The sequence below is a fragment of the Antechinus flavipes genome, chromosome 3 (assembly GCF_016432865.1).
Source record: "Antechinus flavipes isolate AdamAnt ecotype Samford, QLD, Australia chromosome 3, AdamAnt_v2, whole genome shotgun sequence".
Classification (NCBI taxonomy): Eukaryota; Metazoa; Chordata; class Mammalia; order Dasyuromorphia; family Dasyuridae; genus Antechinus; species Antechinus flavipes.
Window position 1 is genome coordinate 272,330,847 of NC_067400.1, and position 16,822 is coordinate 272,347,668.

At 32.3% G+C, this 16,822-nt stretch overlaps 1 protein-coding gene across 6 annotated transcripts in view; it reads left to right on the forward strand.

The window, feature by feature from the left end:
- Positions 1 to 16,822, forward strand: part of DMD (dystrophin) — a 2,219,276-nt gene that overhangs the window by 2,114,149 nt on the left and 88,305 nt on the right. For all 6 annotated transcript variants that reach the window (XM_051991017.1, XM_051991015.1, XM_051991012.1 and 3 more), the window contains 3 exons: positions 14 to 215; positions 2,247 to 2,332; positions 6,480 to 6,637. In XM_051991017.1, the coding sequence (XP_051846977.1) occupies positions 14 to 215; positions 2,247 to 2,332; positions 6,480 to 6,637 (446 nt within the window). The remainder of the gene's footprint in view (positions 1 to 13; positions 216 to 2,246; positions 2,333 to 6,479; positions 6,638 to 16,822) is intronic.

Consider the following 16,822-nt stretch of genomic DNA (forward strand, 5'->3'; position numbering starts at 1 on the left):
TCATTTCATCTAGTGGATCTCCTGAGTCTGTCTGCTGCATGTGATGCCTTGGACCAGCACAACCTCAAACAAAACGACCAGCCCATGGACATCCTACAGATCATTAATTGTTTGACCACTATTTATGATCGACTGGAGCAAGAGCACAATAACCTGGTCAATGTTCCTCTCTGTGTGGACATGTGCCTCAACTGGCTGCTGAATGTTTATGATACGTACGTACAGTTAAGTTTTATTTCAATCTCTTATAAAAGACTTACATGTCCTACTGATGATAGGAATAATTAACAGTCTTCTTTCTTACACACAGAACATATAACTAAGATTACAAGGTAGCTAGAATGCATATTACATAAAGCTTACAACTTAATGGCTGCCCTTAGTTAAGTCATAGGATAATCTTTTTTTCAAATGAAAATGGATAATCTTTTTTTCAAATGAATAGTGAGAGGTAGGAAATAGATTCTTCTAGGCTACAAAATCCATAGTAGGTAAAATCTTTTTTTTCAGAATATTTTTCATTGCAGAGTTTATCGCTATAAACATGCCTTTTAACTCTCTACACCAGTTGAGAGAAGCAGTTATATAGTAGTCCATATTAATTATTTTTTCTACTTTATAGTATTTTATTTTTTCTAATTACATGTGAAGATAGTTTTCAACATTCATTTTTGTAAGATTTTGAGTTCCAAATTTTTTCTTCCTCCCTCCAAGACAGTGAACAATCTGGTATAGGTAATACATGCACAATAATTTTAAACATGTTTTCATTTTATTTATATTGTGAAAGAAACATCAGAACAAAAGGGGAAACTATGAGAAAGAAAAAAAAACCAAAAAATTGAAAATAGTATGCTTTTTTCTACATTCATTCTCCATAGTCTGGATGGAGATGGCATTTTCTATTCCAAGTCTCTTGGAATTATCTTGGAATTGCTGAAAAGAACTAAGTCTAACATAGTTGAATATCAACATTTTTGCTATTACAATGTACAATATTATTGTTAGAACTTCCTTTATTCACATTTAGGAATATTTTCAGCAATTTTAAACATGCCTTCTCATTGTTAGAAAAGCTTGGTATATCGGTGAGTGACTTGTAGCCATTTCAGTTAGTAGTTAGGGAAAAAAAATACATGCATGCATAAGTACATACAGATATACATATATATAATATATAAGTAATCATATAAAGTATAATAAATTAATAAATTTAATGAATACAAAATAATTTAAATTATGAAAATAAATTAATAAAACATCTAGTTATTGTCATTATATATCCTCAAACAATACATTTAATTTCTTAAAATCTCATTAAGGTTTGACACCATTATCCACATAAAATCTCATAAGGTTTGACAAACTTAGTTTGTGAGGTAATTTTTGGTATGAAATAAGAACATTAGTAAAAAAGGAAAGTTTTCAACAAATATACTATGATTTTTGCCTGTCCCCACCATTTGTCAGTAAAGAAAGTAATCCTATTTATGAGTCAATAATGTTGCCTTTGATTATAAAACTATACAACAAAAGTTTACATCTACCAAAAATATATTTAGCTGTATAAAAGTTACCCTCTGGTTTGGTAGCTACAACAAAAAAAACATTGGATATTAATGTTTTTCTTCGGGAGCTGTGTTTTTACATAAGGTTTCTGTTATACTTGTGGTTGCAATGAGTAATTTTCTTAACCATAAGTGGAAAATTTAATGAAAGTAAGATAGTTTTAAAGATAAAACAATAGCTATGACAATTGATTTGTGCCTTTTCTAGTTAAAAAAAAAAAAAGCCAAGGAAGTTCAAGTCACAGAAGCCTCTCTAAGTGATTGCATTGGAACTTGTTTCCTGGGTAACCTGATATTAAATCTCTGCAGATAAATAGAAAGAAGTATTTGGTTACCTGTTTGGTTTTTTTGAACACCTCTTGTTGAAACTTATATAGTTAACTTTAAGATCCAAGTAAGGTTATCAATCAATCATATTCAAATATGTCCTTAAACATTGATAGTCTTGGGTTGGCAAATTTTGTTTTGCATTCATTCACTAGATTCTGAGCATCCAGCAGTAGGTGATGAGGTCCAAAATATTTGATTAAGAATGCAAATTATATGTTGGTGGATAGATTCCTGAGATTAAGATGTGTGTACAATTAAAAAAAAATTTAAAGAGAAACCTAAGGGCTGGAATCAAGCTGTTAGAGTAGCACCACTAACTGGTTTTATTTGTTTGTTTTCTTATATTAGGGGTCGCACAGGAAGAATCCGTGTCCTATCTTTTAAAACTGGTGTTATTTCCCTGTGTAAAGCACATTTGGAAGACAAGTACAGATGTAAGTCATGCATATTAATCTGTGTATATATTCTCATTTTTTATTAATTTTGACTAATTATGCTCCTAATCTATGAGGGGAAAAAAGAATTCTTCTGCTCCTTTATCACAAAAGGATCCACACATACTCTCACTGAGTGCTTTTTCTGGACATGTTTTCAAAGCCTCACATGGTATACCCTGTACCATTTCTCTACAGAAATAAAGGGTGTTTTTCTAAATAGAAAATCGCTCAGGAAGGATTAGCTGCTCCTTGTTGTTAATACAACAAATTGAATGTTTTTGAATAACACATATATTCATGTGGGCTGAAGACTGTGATTTCCTGACCTAGTGGAATCAGAAAAATAGATTTGAAGGTTTAATGTGTGTAACTCTGTAGTCTTTGGAATTCATTGTTAACAGGAATTCTACAGTGTCTGGCATTTGTGTTCAAGATACATTGCTTATTTTGCCACTCAATGCAATGTTTTTTTGAAAAGTAGCGTGGTTTAATGTAAGAAGATTACATTTGGAATCAGACCCAGGTTTTAAATTCTGACTTTGCTACTTACTACTTCTATAACTTTGGACCTCAGTTTCCACAGTTGTAAAAGTGAGCAACTAGGGCCAGATGGCCTCAAACTCTAAACTTATTGTCTATGATGATATTAATTCAAGTTGTGCCCCTAAGTTAGCTTTATAAAATTACTAAGATTTTATTACTAAAGAAAGGAGTACCCTTTAGTTTTAGTTTTTAAAGATGTTTTCAGTACTTTTTCTTTTTTATATATCATTGTTATTTCCTAATCATTCCTTCCTGCTGCTATTAAAACTATATCATATTTGCAAATAAATACATTTGAACAATACATTGCCCATTGATTTTGTCTAAAAGTGGATGCCTCACTTCACACCTGTAATCCTCTATTCCCTACATTCTTAAGAGGCAGGAGGCATATTAGTGACCTCTCTGAATCGTATAATTGAGTACTATATTAATGCAGAATTCTGAATTTTTTCAGCATTTTTTCTTTTATGTTATTGTAGTCATAGTGTCAACTGTTCTACTGGTTCTGAAGCTCACTTAATTCTTCATTAATTCATACATGTCTTTGTCAGTTTCTCTGAATTAGCCATATTTATCATTTCTTATGTCACAGTAATATTCCATTATAGTCAGATACCACAATTTGTTCAATTGATAGGCTCTTATTTTTTCTTCCTATTCTTTGCTTCCTCCAGAAATGCTTCTATGAACTCGTTTTGTATAAGTGAGGCCTTTTTTTTGTCTTTGACCTGTTGGGGATTTATGTCACGTGGGGATGTTGCTAGGCGAAAAAGTATATATACTTTGGTAATTAAAAAACATAATTTCAAATTGTTTTTCAATGCTGTCAGGTTGATTCACAGTTTTCCCAGCATTGCATTAATGTGACTATCTTTTCTCAGATCTTCCAGTCTTCTCCAGTTTCTTTTGTCACCTTTAACTATCTGGATATGAGATGAAGCTTCATTTTTAATATGAGCATTTCTCTTGTAGATTTGGGAGCATTAAGAAAGCATGACCTTACATATCTTTAAAATGTCAATTTTCACATTTGTTGGTTTTGATTGACAACTGGATTGTTCCTAAAAAGAACACACAAGGGCAGTGAGGATTGAAATGACATGTTCCTTTTTTTCCCTTGAGTTTGCAAACACACAAATGAGCAGTTTAGCTTATGGGAAGCCCTTTTTAAAAGGAAAAAAATTGTTACTTGTTTGTGGATGGGATTGATGTGTATTTGTAGGTGTTTGTACAGAGAAGAAATAAAGAGAAATGAGTCAGAGGTAGCTTTCAGATACAATATTATGTAGTTCTAGGGATGGGAGAGAAAACAGAGAATGAGTTGAGATTCAGCTGTATGTTTCCCATTTGAAATAAACCTTAAATTCTGAGATTTCATCATTTTATACTCAGATGGCAAATTTAAAATAAAAAGAGCAAGAAATTGCTTGCTAGTAGCCAGCTTCTTGATGATCTCCCTGCACTTAATTAGCTAGGTCTTTGGATAATAATATGAAAAATTGGAATTTAAGATTGCAGTTTGAAATTTTAAAATACTTTACAAATATCATTTTATTTGAACTTTACAACCACATTATGGTGTTAAGTATTACAAATATTTTTATGTGAGTGGTGATTCTTTTTTGTCCTTCGTTCTCAAAGAGGACCATGTCATCAGGGAGGTGATGCTGTGCCATGCAAGTCAAGGGGATTTAAATGAGGGAGGGCTGGGCAAGGTCACCTGCCTTACTTTCCCCTCTAGAACCATCTGGATCCATTGGCAAGATATAGATCACAACGATTGGAAATGGCCCTGGATGCAATGGGAGGCCTTGTTTTTTTTAAAGCTAAGGTCTTTAATAGGTCTCAGTTTAACTGAGGAAACATCATTTAGTGATTAAAACCAGGGTAAAAAATGAGGCAAAGAATGACTTCTTTTACTCAGTCAAAAAAATCAATCTGGGAGGAGATAACTTTTTTCTGCTAAAACAGTTGCTATTTTTATTCCCTTCGAGCCATTTGGAGCCCAATCAATGATCAAATATTGTTATATTCATTTTACAAATAAGGAAACTGAGCCCGGGAGAAGAGATACACTTATCCATGGCCATACAGATAATATATATTCACAATAGGATTTGAATTCAGGTCTTTCTGATTCTAGGTTCAGTACTGTTCTCAATGGACTCACTGTCTCTGTTAGACAATACTAAAAAAAAAATCTGTCACTTCATCTGTCCTTGAAGTCTTTTAAGTTTATCAGCATTTGCAAGTTATAACAGAAAAGCAACTCATTAATAACCAGGGATCAAAATTTGGCAGGGGAAAATATGAGAAAATTCATCCCCTTCCTTTCATAGGAGAACAGGACCATAGTTATAGAATTTGCATAAACTTTCAGATATTGTCAATGTGTTGATTAGTTTTGCTAAATTAAAAAAAAAAAAAACAAAAGAACAACAACAAAATCACAAAATCATATCACCCTAATGTAAAGGAAGGCTCTGTGGAAGTGAGGGAGATCATAATGAGCTGTCATTTTATTATGATAGGACTTTATTGAAGATTCCCTGACCGCAAGGCAGTCTTACTCTAAACATTTTCTAGACATATATTTGAGTTGTCTTTCTTGCACATAGTTATCCTGTCCTGAAAGTAAATAAACAAAATTCTCAAACTAAGGTTTTTTTTCCTTAGACATTTTTGATAGATTCCTTTCAGAAGACTCTCCTTATTCACATAGCACTTTCTCTGTTAGATTATGAATTTCTTTTGGATCAGGCCATCTATGTTAGTTCACATACAGGTGTTAGGGCCTATAATTATAAATTAATGATGATGTGTCAAGAATTGTTTTTCTAATAAAACGATAAGAATACAATAACTAACAATTTTTGAATGGGCTATATGAAAACATTTTCATGACATTGGATAAACATATTTTTATTAATTGGGTAACATAAATAGGCACTACAGCAGGTCATGGTCTAAATTTTGTTACTAGTATGTTGTAAATATTCTTAAAGAATGTCTTAATATTTCCTGAAAATGGAATTGTGCTGATAGTAGGAAGAGTTTATTAGTTCTCTTGAAGCTTTTTTGGAGTAACTTTTTTATTTTAATATATATAAAATGCATTTCATTTCTGAAAGTAACACAAACATCATACAAATATTTTGCTCTATTTAATGAGCCATTTCTGGCCAATCCTTTGGTTCAACAGTTGTTAGCAATTTTGATAATTCTTAAAATAATCTTTTGATTCCAAACATGGGAGGTATTTTAAAGTATTTTTAAGGAATTTTGTTAAAAGAAAGTTTTCAACTAATATGAACACTTTTTATCTTCAATAATATTATTATTTAAGCTTGGAATTTACATTCCTTTTCATTGAGTGACATAAGTTTCACTTTAGGATTATACTTAAATTCACTATTGAATAGTTAAATTTACATAACTTTGATTAATCCAGTTGCCTAGACTAATTAGGGCAACTTGTATAGAGTAGATATGATATTGTATAACACAACTCTTTGTCACTAACAAGTTTCTTTTTAAAAAACTGTTTTTAGAATAATCTAGTGTGCAGCCACTTTACTATTTGCACTTTCTCTTGTAGATCTTTTTAAGCAGGTGGCAAGTTCAATGGGATTTTGTGACCAGCGCAGATTGGGCCTCCTTCTGCATGATTCGATCCAAATCCCAAGGCAACTGGGTGAAGTTGCCTCCTTTGGAGGCAGCAACATCGAGCCAAGTGTCAGGAGCTGCTTCCAGTTTGTAAGTTGCTTTTATTTTATATTTATCAATGTGTGGTCCTGTGTCATTTTTTGAGTGCAAGAAGGAAGGTTCACACATAAGTTCAAATTACCATTTCCTTAACAACATGAGGCAATAGAATACAATAATTATAATTTATTATTATTATTATTTATATAGTGTTTACTATGTGGCAGGCACAGTAATAAACACTTTATCATTTTCTCATTTGATCCTTACAATTTTAGGAAATAGGTGTTGTTATTATTCCCTTTTTACAAATGAGGAAACTGAGCCAGAGATTAAATAGCGTACCCAGAGTTACACAATTAAGTGAATATCTGAGATTATATATGAACTCAGGACGATAATTATGACACTATCCACAGTACCACCTAATTGCCCCAAGAAGAATAAACATAGGGATGGAATAGCCACTTAATCAATAAGCATTTGTTATTTTCTTCCTACATGTCAGATTGCTAGATGGAGCAGTGGCTAAAAGTGTCGGACCTTTCTGGAGGCTCCAAATGGTTAGCCATAGGAGACAATGCCAAGTCAAATGTGACATGTTTTTTCCTTCTGTACTTGATCATTTTTTATTCCAAAATAAAGCTAGTTATTGAAGTTAAGCTTTTGGAATTCTTTAAATTAAATTTATAGCAAATAAACCATAAAACACACATAGGATATTTGTATAATCAACATCAACATATAATAAAGATAAACTTTAGAATGAAATATCAGTTTTACTCTCAGTATCTAATTAAAGTGAGTGGATTTGTTAGATAGCTTGTCTCTATTATTTCAAGCATCTTAAACTGTTCATTCAGAGGCAGCTTAGATGGCATAAGAGATTGAGTACTGGGCCTGGAGTCATTTAGTCCTGACTTTAAGTTCAGCTACACACTTACTGGCTTTATAACTCTAAACAATTGATTTAACTTCTATCTGCCTCAGTTTCCTCACCTATAAAATGGTGGTAATAATTGTTCCTCCTTTACAGGGCAGTTGTGAGGATTACCTGAGGTAATATTTGTAAAGAGCTTAACACAGTGCTTGGCATGTAGTAGGTCCTTAATAAATACTTTTTCCCTCCTTTTTACTCTTTAGAATTTTTATTTAATTACATTTTAATTTTTAATTAGCAATCATTCATTGCCTGATATTTCCCATTTCCTCTACCTTCCCCCAAAAGAAAAACAAAATCCTTATTACAAATATATATATATAGTCAGGCAAAGCATATCCCCATATTGGCCATGTCCAAAAGTGTGTCTCATTCTGCATATTAGTCCACCACCAGTCTTTCAGCAGAGAGATCTCATTCTTTATCATTAGTCAACACATTTTTCTAAGTTCTTAAGTCTTTGAAGTTTTTACAATTTTGTTTTTATAGTATAAAAGATTCTCCTTCTGCTTACTTTACTTTGTATGACTTCATACAGGAACAATAAGATAGGCCTTTACGATAATATACCAGAACTCATATACTGTGCCAGTAACCAACTATTTCCCAATTGATGGTCGTCCTTTCAGATTTTACTTTTACTACTACAAAAAAAAAGTTTTTTCTGTATCCATAGAGCCTTTTCCTATTATTATTATTATTATTATTTTTTGATGTCTTTTAGGTATAAACCTACTAGTGGTATTATGGGATTAACGAGTTTGCGCAATTTAATAACTTTGGACGTATTATGCCTACTTAGCTTTCCAGAATGGCTTGACCAATTCATAGCTTTACCAACAGTACATTAATGTATCTATTTTCTGATAGCCCTTTCATCATTTTTCTTTTTCCCATTTTGTCAACTTTGCTGATCTTATGGGTAGTAAGATGAAATCGCACACTTCCTTTAATTTGTGATTATCTACTTATCATTGATTTGGAATATTATTGTATGGCTGTAGATAGTATAGATTTCTTACTTTGAGACTGCTAAGTATCCACTAGAGAAATGGAGCTTTTAAAAAAATTAATTTTAATCAGTTTCTTATATGTTACAGGGACTTCTTATGTAACAAAGGTTTTAATTCTCTGATTAATTCCAAATTAATTATATCAAGGTCTTTTGTCAAGTGTATTTAAGTTAATATTAGGTTGTTCAAGCTTTTGAAGCCTAAGAAATTTTTTTCCCTGATAAATAGTTCAAAATTAGAATAACTTCTTCTCTGTAGCTAGGATAATTTGCCTTTCCAGAAGGGGAGTAGAAATGTTTTGGTTTTGGTTTCTTTCTTTGATTAAACAAGAAGTAGAATTTATGGTCGTATAAGTGTGTTGATTTTTTTAAGTCAAAGATATAAACAAGGAAAAAAAGTCAGGTTGTTTTTTTCCAAAAGTGTTAATAGTTCCATTATAAAAAGAGAAATAAAATGAATATGTGAATTTATGTATAGTTTGGTTTTTAATACTTCAAATTTACCATGTTGGTTTCAACACTACTCAGCTTTTCTATGAATACTTTTGAACTTTTCTGTTTCTGATTTGTTAACAATTTTTTTTCCTTTTCTTTATTTTATTACTATTATAATCACTCTCTTTTCCTATTCCTCAAATTCAACTCTTGCCTCTCCAAGGGAAAATAAAATCCCTCTCCTGTAACAAATGAGTATGATCATGAAAAATAAATTCACACATTTTTAAAAATTCTATCTTTTTGCCTATATTGTAGTCTTATCTCTGTGCCAAGATGGTGGACTCTTGGCTTCTGAAATCATAATTGGCTAAATGTATTGATTATAGTATTAACATCTTTCAGCTTTTTGTTTTTCTTTACAATTTTGGATTCCTTGAATACATTTTTCTCCTGATTCTCTCCTTTTATGGAAATACTTTTATATCTGGAAATGGTATTTTATATCTTCAGTTTTGGCAAAAAAGCAATATGATTTTTGGAAGGTATACCTAAACCTTTCAGTAGATATCATTTTCATAATCAAATCAAAAAGCCTTTAATAAACTAATGGCAATAGGTGTAGCTTATTTATGACTGATAATTTATCTCTCCAGCTTTTAAAATTTCCCAGGTTAAAATCTGAAGAATAATATCATAAATAAATTACAAGAACATAGGACATATTTTCTGGAAGATTTATGGGATATGAAAATTTATGAATAAATGAGATAGAGAGAGTTGCGAGATACAAAAAAATTTTGATTTTGTTAACTAAAAAATGTTTTGAATAAATAAAACCAGAGTAGCTTAGACTAGAAGGAAAGCAGAAAATTTGGGTGGTAATTTGTAGACTGTTTCTCATATAAAGGTCTCATACAGGAAATAATTAGAGAAGCACTAAATTTGTGAGAATTTAAGTCATTTCTCAGTTGACAAATGGTCAAAGAGTATAAACAGGCGGTTTTTGGAAAAAGAAATCAAGGTATACATAGTTATATAAAAATGCTCTGAATCATTATTGATTAGAGAAATGCAAATTAAAGCAACTTTAAGATACCATCTCACCCCCGGCTAAAATGATAAAAGGGGAAAATAACAAATGTTGGAGGGGTTGTGGAAAAATTGGGATCCTGATATATTGTTTGGTGGAACTGTAAACTACCATTTTGGAGAATAATCTGGAATCATACCCAAAGAATTGTAAAACTGTATATGCCCTTTGACTCAGCCATACCACCTTGGTCTATTTCTCAAAGTGTTCAGGAAAAGGGAAAAGGACCTATAGGCTCTAAAATGGTTATAGTACTTCTCTTGGTGATGGCAAATGCCACCACAAATGATGTCCATCATTTGGGGAAATAACTGAATAAATTATCATTTTTGATTATGAAGAAATACTACTGTGCTATAAGAAATGGTGAGCAGATTGATTTAAAAAACAACATGGAAGGACTTAAATGAAATAAGCAGAACCAAGAAAACATTGTTTGTACAGTAACAGCAGTATTATTTAAAGAGTAACTGTGAATGATTAAGCTATTCTGAGCAAGATGACTATTCAAGTTAGCCACAAAGACTCTGACGGAAGATTCTATCCACCTCCAGAAAAAGAAGTAATATGTGGAAGTATATATTGTTTGTTTCACATATATATCTGTGTTAAATGTTGACCTCTAGTTTAGGATTGGGAAGATGGAAGGGAGGCAGGTCGAAATTTAGCAAAATGCAACTAATTTAACTAGTTTTAAAATGTTTTAATCTGTAAAATTGTTTTCAGATTTTACTGCACTTTGCTCCATATTCAATATATCAGATAAATGTTTCTTATTTCACCTCGAGTCCCCCTTCCCTAATTATCACATTTGCCCCATTTAATTGTTCATTTTATAGCTTTTTAGGCTCCATTCATCTCTTTAAATTTGTTGTTAGATAGTTTTATCAGAGTCTACAGTTTACAAATGGATAGTGTTATATAAGTTTATAAGTCATTTTTCAGAAGTTTAATTGTTTCTTGAACATTAAGAGCACTGACTGTATGCTCTCTGTTATTGTGTTTGACAAAGCAGTTGGATCACAATTCCTGGAGTTTTCCTGAAATGCAGGGAAAAGAGCCTAAAGCCAAAGGGAAGTGAGAATTGTGAGGAAAATATCTGGATTTAGGGGCTGACCATCAGTGATGGAGTCAGATTTTTAGTTGAGGTAACAGTGTTCTGAATATATTTTATCAGAGTCATGAGCATTCAGATCTTGAGCAAATGGCTCATATTGGTGGGTGATGATAAAAAGGGGACTGGGTCTTTAGTGATAAACAAAAACAGTGACAGTCCAATTCAGTGGTGGCCAGAAAGAAGAAAAAAAGTTATTTAGGGACAGAATATTTTTGAGAAGCTGATTCAGAAGGGATGAACCCAGAAAAAAAATTGTTCCTCAGTAAAATTGGGAGTTTCTGAACTGAGCCAGGAGGGAAGCAATTCTCAGATTGGGATGTACCTTTAGAGGTAAATAATGACTATTTGTAAGTCAGGCATTTTAAGTGTTGGAGGGGGACCATTTTTTCCAAGCCTTCTTACAGTACCCTTTCAGCTGTACACCCTCATTTTTATCTCCTTGCTCTGTAACATGATTGTCAAAGGGGTCTTCTCTACTGATTGCTGTGACAGTCCAACTCCTCCCATAAGTCCCTTTCCCATTGCCTTGTCAACCAAAAACTAAAATTTTCTCTCCCTGCTTCAAGGCCTTCATAACCAACTATAATTGTATTTTTTAATACAATTAATTTAATAATTCTGTCCTCTTTCTGACTCTTTCCACTATTTCTTGGAGGAGAGAAAAACCAAAGTTCAAATCCTGCCTCAAATACTTTCTGGTTCTGTGAAATTGGGCAGGTTAATGACTTTCTCAGCCTCAGTTTCCTTTTCTCTAACATGAAATAGCAGTAGCCACTTATTACACAATTGTCATGAAAATATAATAACTTATGTAATTGCTTTTGAAACTGTTAAAAAGTGACATAAATGTTAACTATTGTTATTCTTTCATCATTTATAAAATTAATGTTTCCAGATGTTCTTTTGAGCCACATCTGGAATCCAGCCAGATACTCTTTCTATCTTTCAAAAATACTTTAGGAAACCATAATGTCTGATGCTTCCCTAAAAGCTTTTCTCTACCATGTAAAATAAGGATCAAGATTCCTTCTGTTTTCACTGTACTTAACATAATTCCCATAGGTTCCTTGTTTTGTCTCACAGAATGTATTTTCCATTGCACTGATCAATAATGTCAATGCTTTTAATTTGGGTAATAAACTTATCCAGAGTGTGCATTGTTGACCGTCACTTTGTTTCCACACATCAGTGTCTATTTTAAATGGAAAATCCATATAGGGCAGGGATCATTTGCTTTGCCACCTTTCTTCAGCATTTAACAATGTCACAGTCAGCTGAGCTTTCATTTAGTTTTTTTAACATCAGTGATAGTGAGAAGATTGGAATAGAATAAATATGTGAGCTTAAATATCCACTTTTGACTTTTAGGGATGCCAAACTTCCTTAACTTAAGAATACAGTGGAAACTTTATAGATCTCTCATTTATATTAACATCATGGTTGGCTAAGAAAGTATGTTAATAACTCATATTTACACAGTACTTTCAGGTATTCAAATGTTTGAGTTTATCATAATTGATTTTTTAAAAATTAAACACAGTGCACAAACAATAGGAGTTCTTATAAGCCATAAGATCCAACCTAGAAAATTTTTGAAAATAATAATATTGGATGTGAAATATAAGTTTACATCTGGTAAACAAAAACATATAATTCCTTATTTAATACTAAAGGGCTATTTCACATGATTATATCATGTTCTTTCAATACATAAATCTCCTGGCTTTTTTGTTTTGTTTTTGCATAGAGCTATGCAACTTTAATTCTAGAATATATCACCTTTTAAATTGTCAGCTATGTTTGTTTTTTTGCTTTAGACCATGATTTGATGTGTTACTTCCTCATGATAAATTATTAGGAGATTCACTGTCATTACTATTATTATAATTTATTGAATTGCTATGCTTTAGAGTGTGATTTGATATGTGGCTGTGGCCTTCACAAGAGTAAGCAATTAGGAATTTACCTGAGTTGATCCTCCCATAGTCTATCACCTGGTCTGCATTTACAGGGTTTTTTTTTAGCTTAATAGAATTTGTCAAAACTTAAGTGCTGCCAACAAAACCTTTTAGAATCCAAAGTCATCTCCCTGCCCCAATGAGACATTGAAATAGAACTATAATAGAAAAACTTATAAGCTGAATATTAGTTACAAAAACATAGATTTGTTTTTAAACATGTAATTATAAAATAAGCCTCCTATTTTATAGGGGAGAGGGACTGACAATTATTCTATTTGTTTAAGCTTCTTTTGTCCCTGTTAAGCCTTGGCTGTGAAAACCTTTTTTTATTAAGGGTTTTTATTATTGGAAGCTGTACACACCTTTACCTGCTTTTAGCATCTCTCAGATTGCATCCTCAAGTTTTGTTTTTTTTTTTTTCAATAAGTTCAAATGACAGCAGGAGTTAAGGCACAATACTGGCCATAATAAGCATCTATTTAATTCACTGCTCTTCACCTGTACTGTAGGCACAGAGATTTCAGATTTTTGTCTGGCTAGGTTATCAGTTGGGAAAGCAGTAGGATACCCCTCAAAAGAAAGCTTTGTCTATCCCAATCTCTTTTTTTCTACATCTTTTTTCTTATTTGTTATTCAATTTTGCAAAGTTAAATTGCAGAGACTTTCAAAGAGAAAATATTTTACATATACCTACTAAACTAGATACCATAGAAAGTGACTCCTAAAATATTGAAAGAAAAATAGTAGGGAACAGGATTCCAAATCAAAGAAAGGCTAAAGACACCAAAATCAGTGGCTTCAGATGTCTTTTTACAAAAGTGTACAAAGTATGGATAATAAACTAGATAAACTAGAAATGCAAGGAAGTAAATTTGACCTCAGAGATAGCTTTTTTATTTGATGGAATGGAACTCATCACTGGAGAATGACTTTGGAAGTGTATATCGCATTCAAAAGGAGCGGAGTAGTCAAAATATGTGCTGAGTGTGGAAGTAGCACTGTATATTAAGAAATATATTCTGAGAAAATTTAGAAATCAGGACTGAGAAACTCCAGTACAGAAAATTTGGGAAATGGTCAATAAAATTGAGAAAAAAGCAGGTTATACTACTGACTACCTGAAATTAAGGGAAGCACTCGGGGACATCTAAAATAAATCACAGAAGCAAGAGATAATGGGATGGGAGTTGGTACATCCTTGGATTTATTCAATGATAATTTCATTCTTCTAAAGATTATATTAATAACAAGGATAACCATTCATTCTAGAAGTATTCTGATGAACAAGTATGAACTATTTGCTGAAATAGAAACAATATGAACTTTCTAGAGAAGGGATTACTTCATCTTAGAATCCCATGGACTAAAATTCTGTAGGGGATATAAGCTCCAGAAGAATGAAAAGCTCTCAAGAATGAAATCTGAAAATGTTAATAAAAATAATTCCAATGAGGAAAATAAAAGATTTCCAAAGAGATCAAGAAACAGGGAACTTATTGAAAAACTTAATTTTTAAAAGATATACATGGAAAACTGAAGAAAGAAAAAAAAGTAATGCAGGATGAATACAAGAATGTTAAGATCCTATAAGAATTGTACCAGAAACATAAAAGCTTAGGAGGAGGTAAGGCTAGTCATGATGCTGGGTACAACAAAAGAGATTTTTATATGTGATGAGAAAAAGAGAAGAAGCAAAGTAGACGAGGAACCACCACTTAGAATTTGGGGTGATGAAAAGGGACGATAGAGAATTTATAGAAGTATCCAACAGTTCATTCTGCTCCTGTTTCCTCTCCCAAGGAAAATGATCTTCTGACTAGAAAGGATGTTTTAATTTTTAAAAATGCTTAATAGAGTTGAAATCCAAATAAGGGGACTATCATAAAGAATATCTACCAGCTTTCAGTAAGTTTACATCATCAGGTCCTGGTGAATTACATTCCAGATAACTGAAAGAATGGGCAGATCTTAGCTTTAGGTCATTTGTCTTCCTGGCAAAATTGTAGAATTATATCATTAGGGATGTATAAATAATGTATCTAAAAAGTATAGAATGGATCTGTGAGCTATTAATGGTTTCATCAAGGCCAATTCATATCAGATTATCTTTGTTTTCTTTTTTGATAGTGTCAGGATCAGGTGAATGGTGTAGACATATTTGACCTAGATTTTGGCAAATCACTTAATTTTATATACTTGGTTTTTCATACTTTTTAGTCTTAGTTTCATGTCTTATTCTTTGTCTTTCATGTTTTTTGTGTATAAGATAGAGATGTGAATGAAATGATTGTAAAAATTTGTTAAACTCAGAATTGGTTAAATCATTTGGATGTAAAGAATATTCATTATTGGGTTGGAGTTGACTTTGGGATGTAGTAGAGTACTCAGAGATCTTTGATCTTTTGTTGTTCAATAATTTTAATTAATGATTAGATGAAGTTATTGATGCCTCATCTCATAGGATTAGCAAATGGCTAGAAGAAACAAATTTGAAAAGTAACACAAATGTTCAATAATAGGACCTCAAAAGATCTTGTCAGACAAAACCAGTGAATCAGCAAATATGGATAAACAGAAATCTAATACAGTATCATAAACTTAGTGCTGGAAATGTCTCTGGGAACTTCTTATTCAAGTATTACTTTATTTTACAGATGAGACATTAAAGCAAATGCCATAATAAACAATGATTCAAGGTAATTCTGTGTTTTATATTAATTCTGTATAGTAGTTCTTGATTGCAGAAATCTTTCAATTCTATGCTAATTGTATTAGCTGGTTCAAGTCCTGGGTTTAACAAGAGGATATAATGATCTGGGAATACTAACTTGTTAATGGTTTAAAACGACTTTTCTTGGGTCACCTATATAAAGAGAGAGAGATATCTATCTATCTTACCTATTTCCCTACTTCAATTGGTTATGCTTAGCCTCTTGTCTTTGTTTTGATATATGTCATACACATGTATACACACAGCATGGTTGGTTGGTTGCTGTTTGTTCTGAAAGAGGACCAAAATAATATCGTTATGTTAGAGTTGAGTTATAGCGTGTCCGATTGTGGCTAATCAGACCAATATGAGCTCAGAATGCTTTGCCACAGGTTAGTCTGTATGAACATTTGGGATAGTGGCTCTCATTTAGTGTTTCTCACTTTTCCTTTAGCTACTTTAATTCTGCTATACTCTTTGTGCAAAACACCTTCTCTGATGAGGGCACACCATGCTTGGTGGTCCTATGCCAGTGTCATAAAATTGATTCTAAAGTTCTTAAGAGAGATCTTGAGGGTGTCCTTGTATCACTTTTCTGAACTCCTTGTGAGTTCTTGCCTCTTACTTGTGTGAGTTCTCCATAAAAGAATCTTTTTGGCAAGTGTACATTTGGCATTTGAGTGATGTGGCCAGCCCAATGGAGTTGTACTCTCTGCAAAACAAGTTGGAATAGTTGGCAGTTTGATTTGAGAAAGGACTTCACAGCCTAACAGTGTATTTATTTCTTGACTATATAACTATCTTAGCATTCCATGTCTGGGCTAGGTGACAGCAGAGATGACATAGGAGCTTATTGTAACGTGGAAATACTTAGATACCATACAAAACCCATGGTTCTAGGTTAAAGCCGCCTGAAAAGAAATGAATGACATAGGGAATGGTACAAGCAAATATCTAGTATAGGCAAG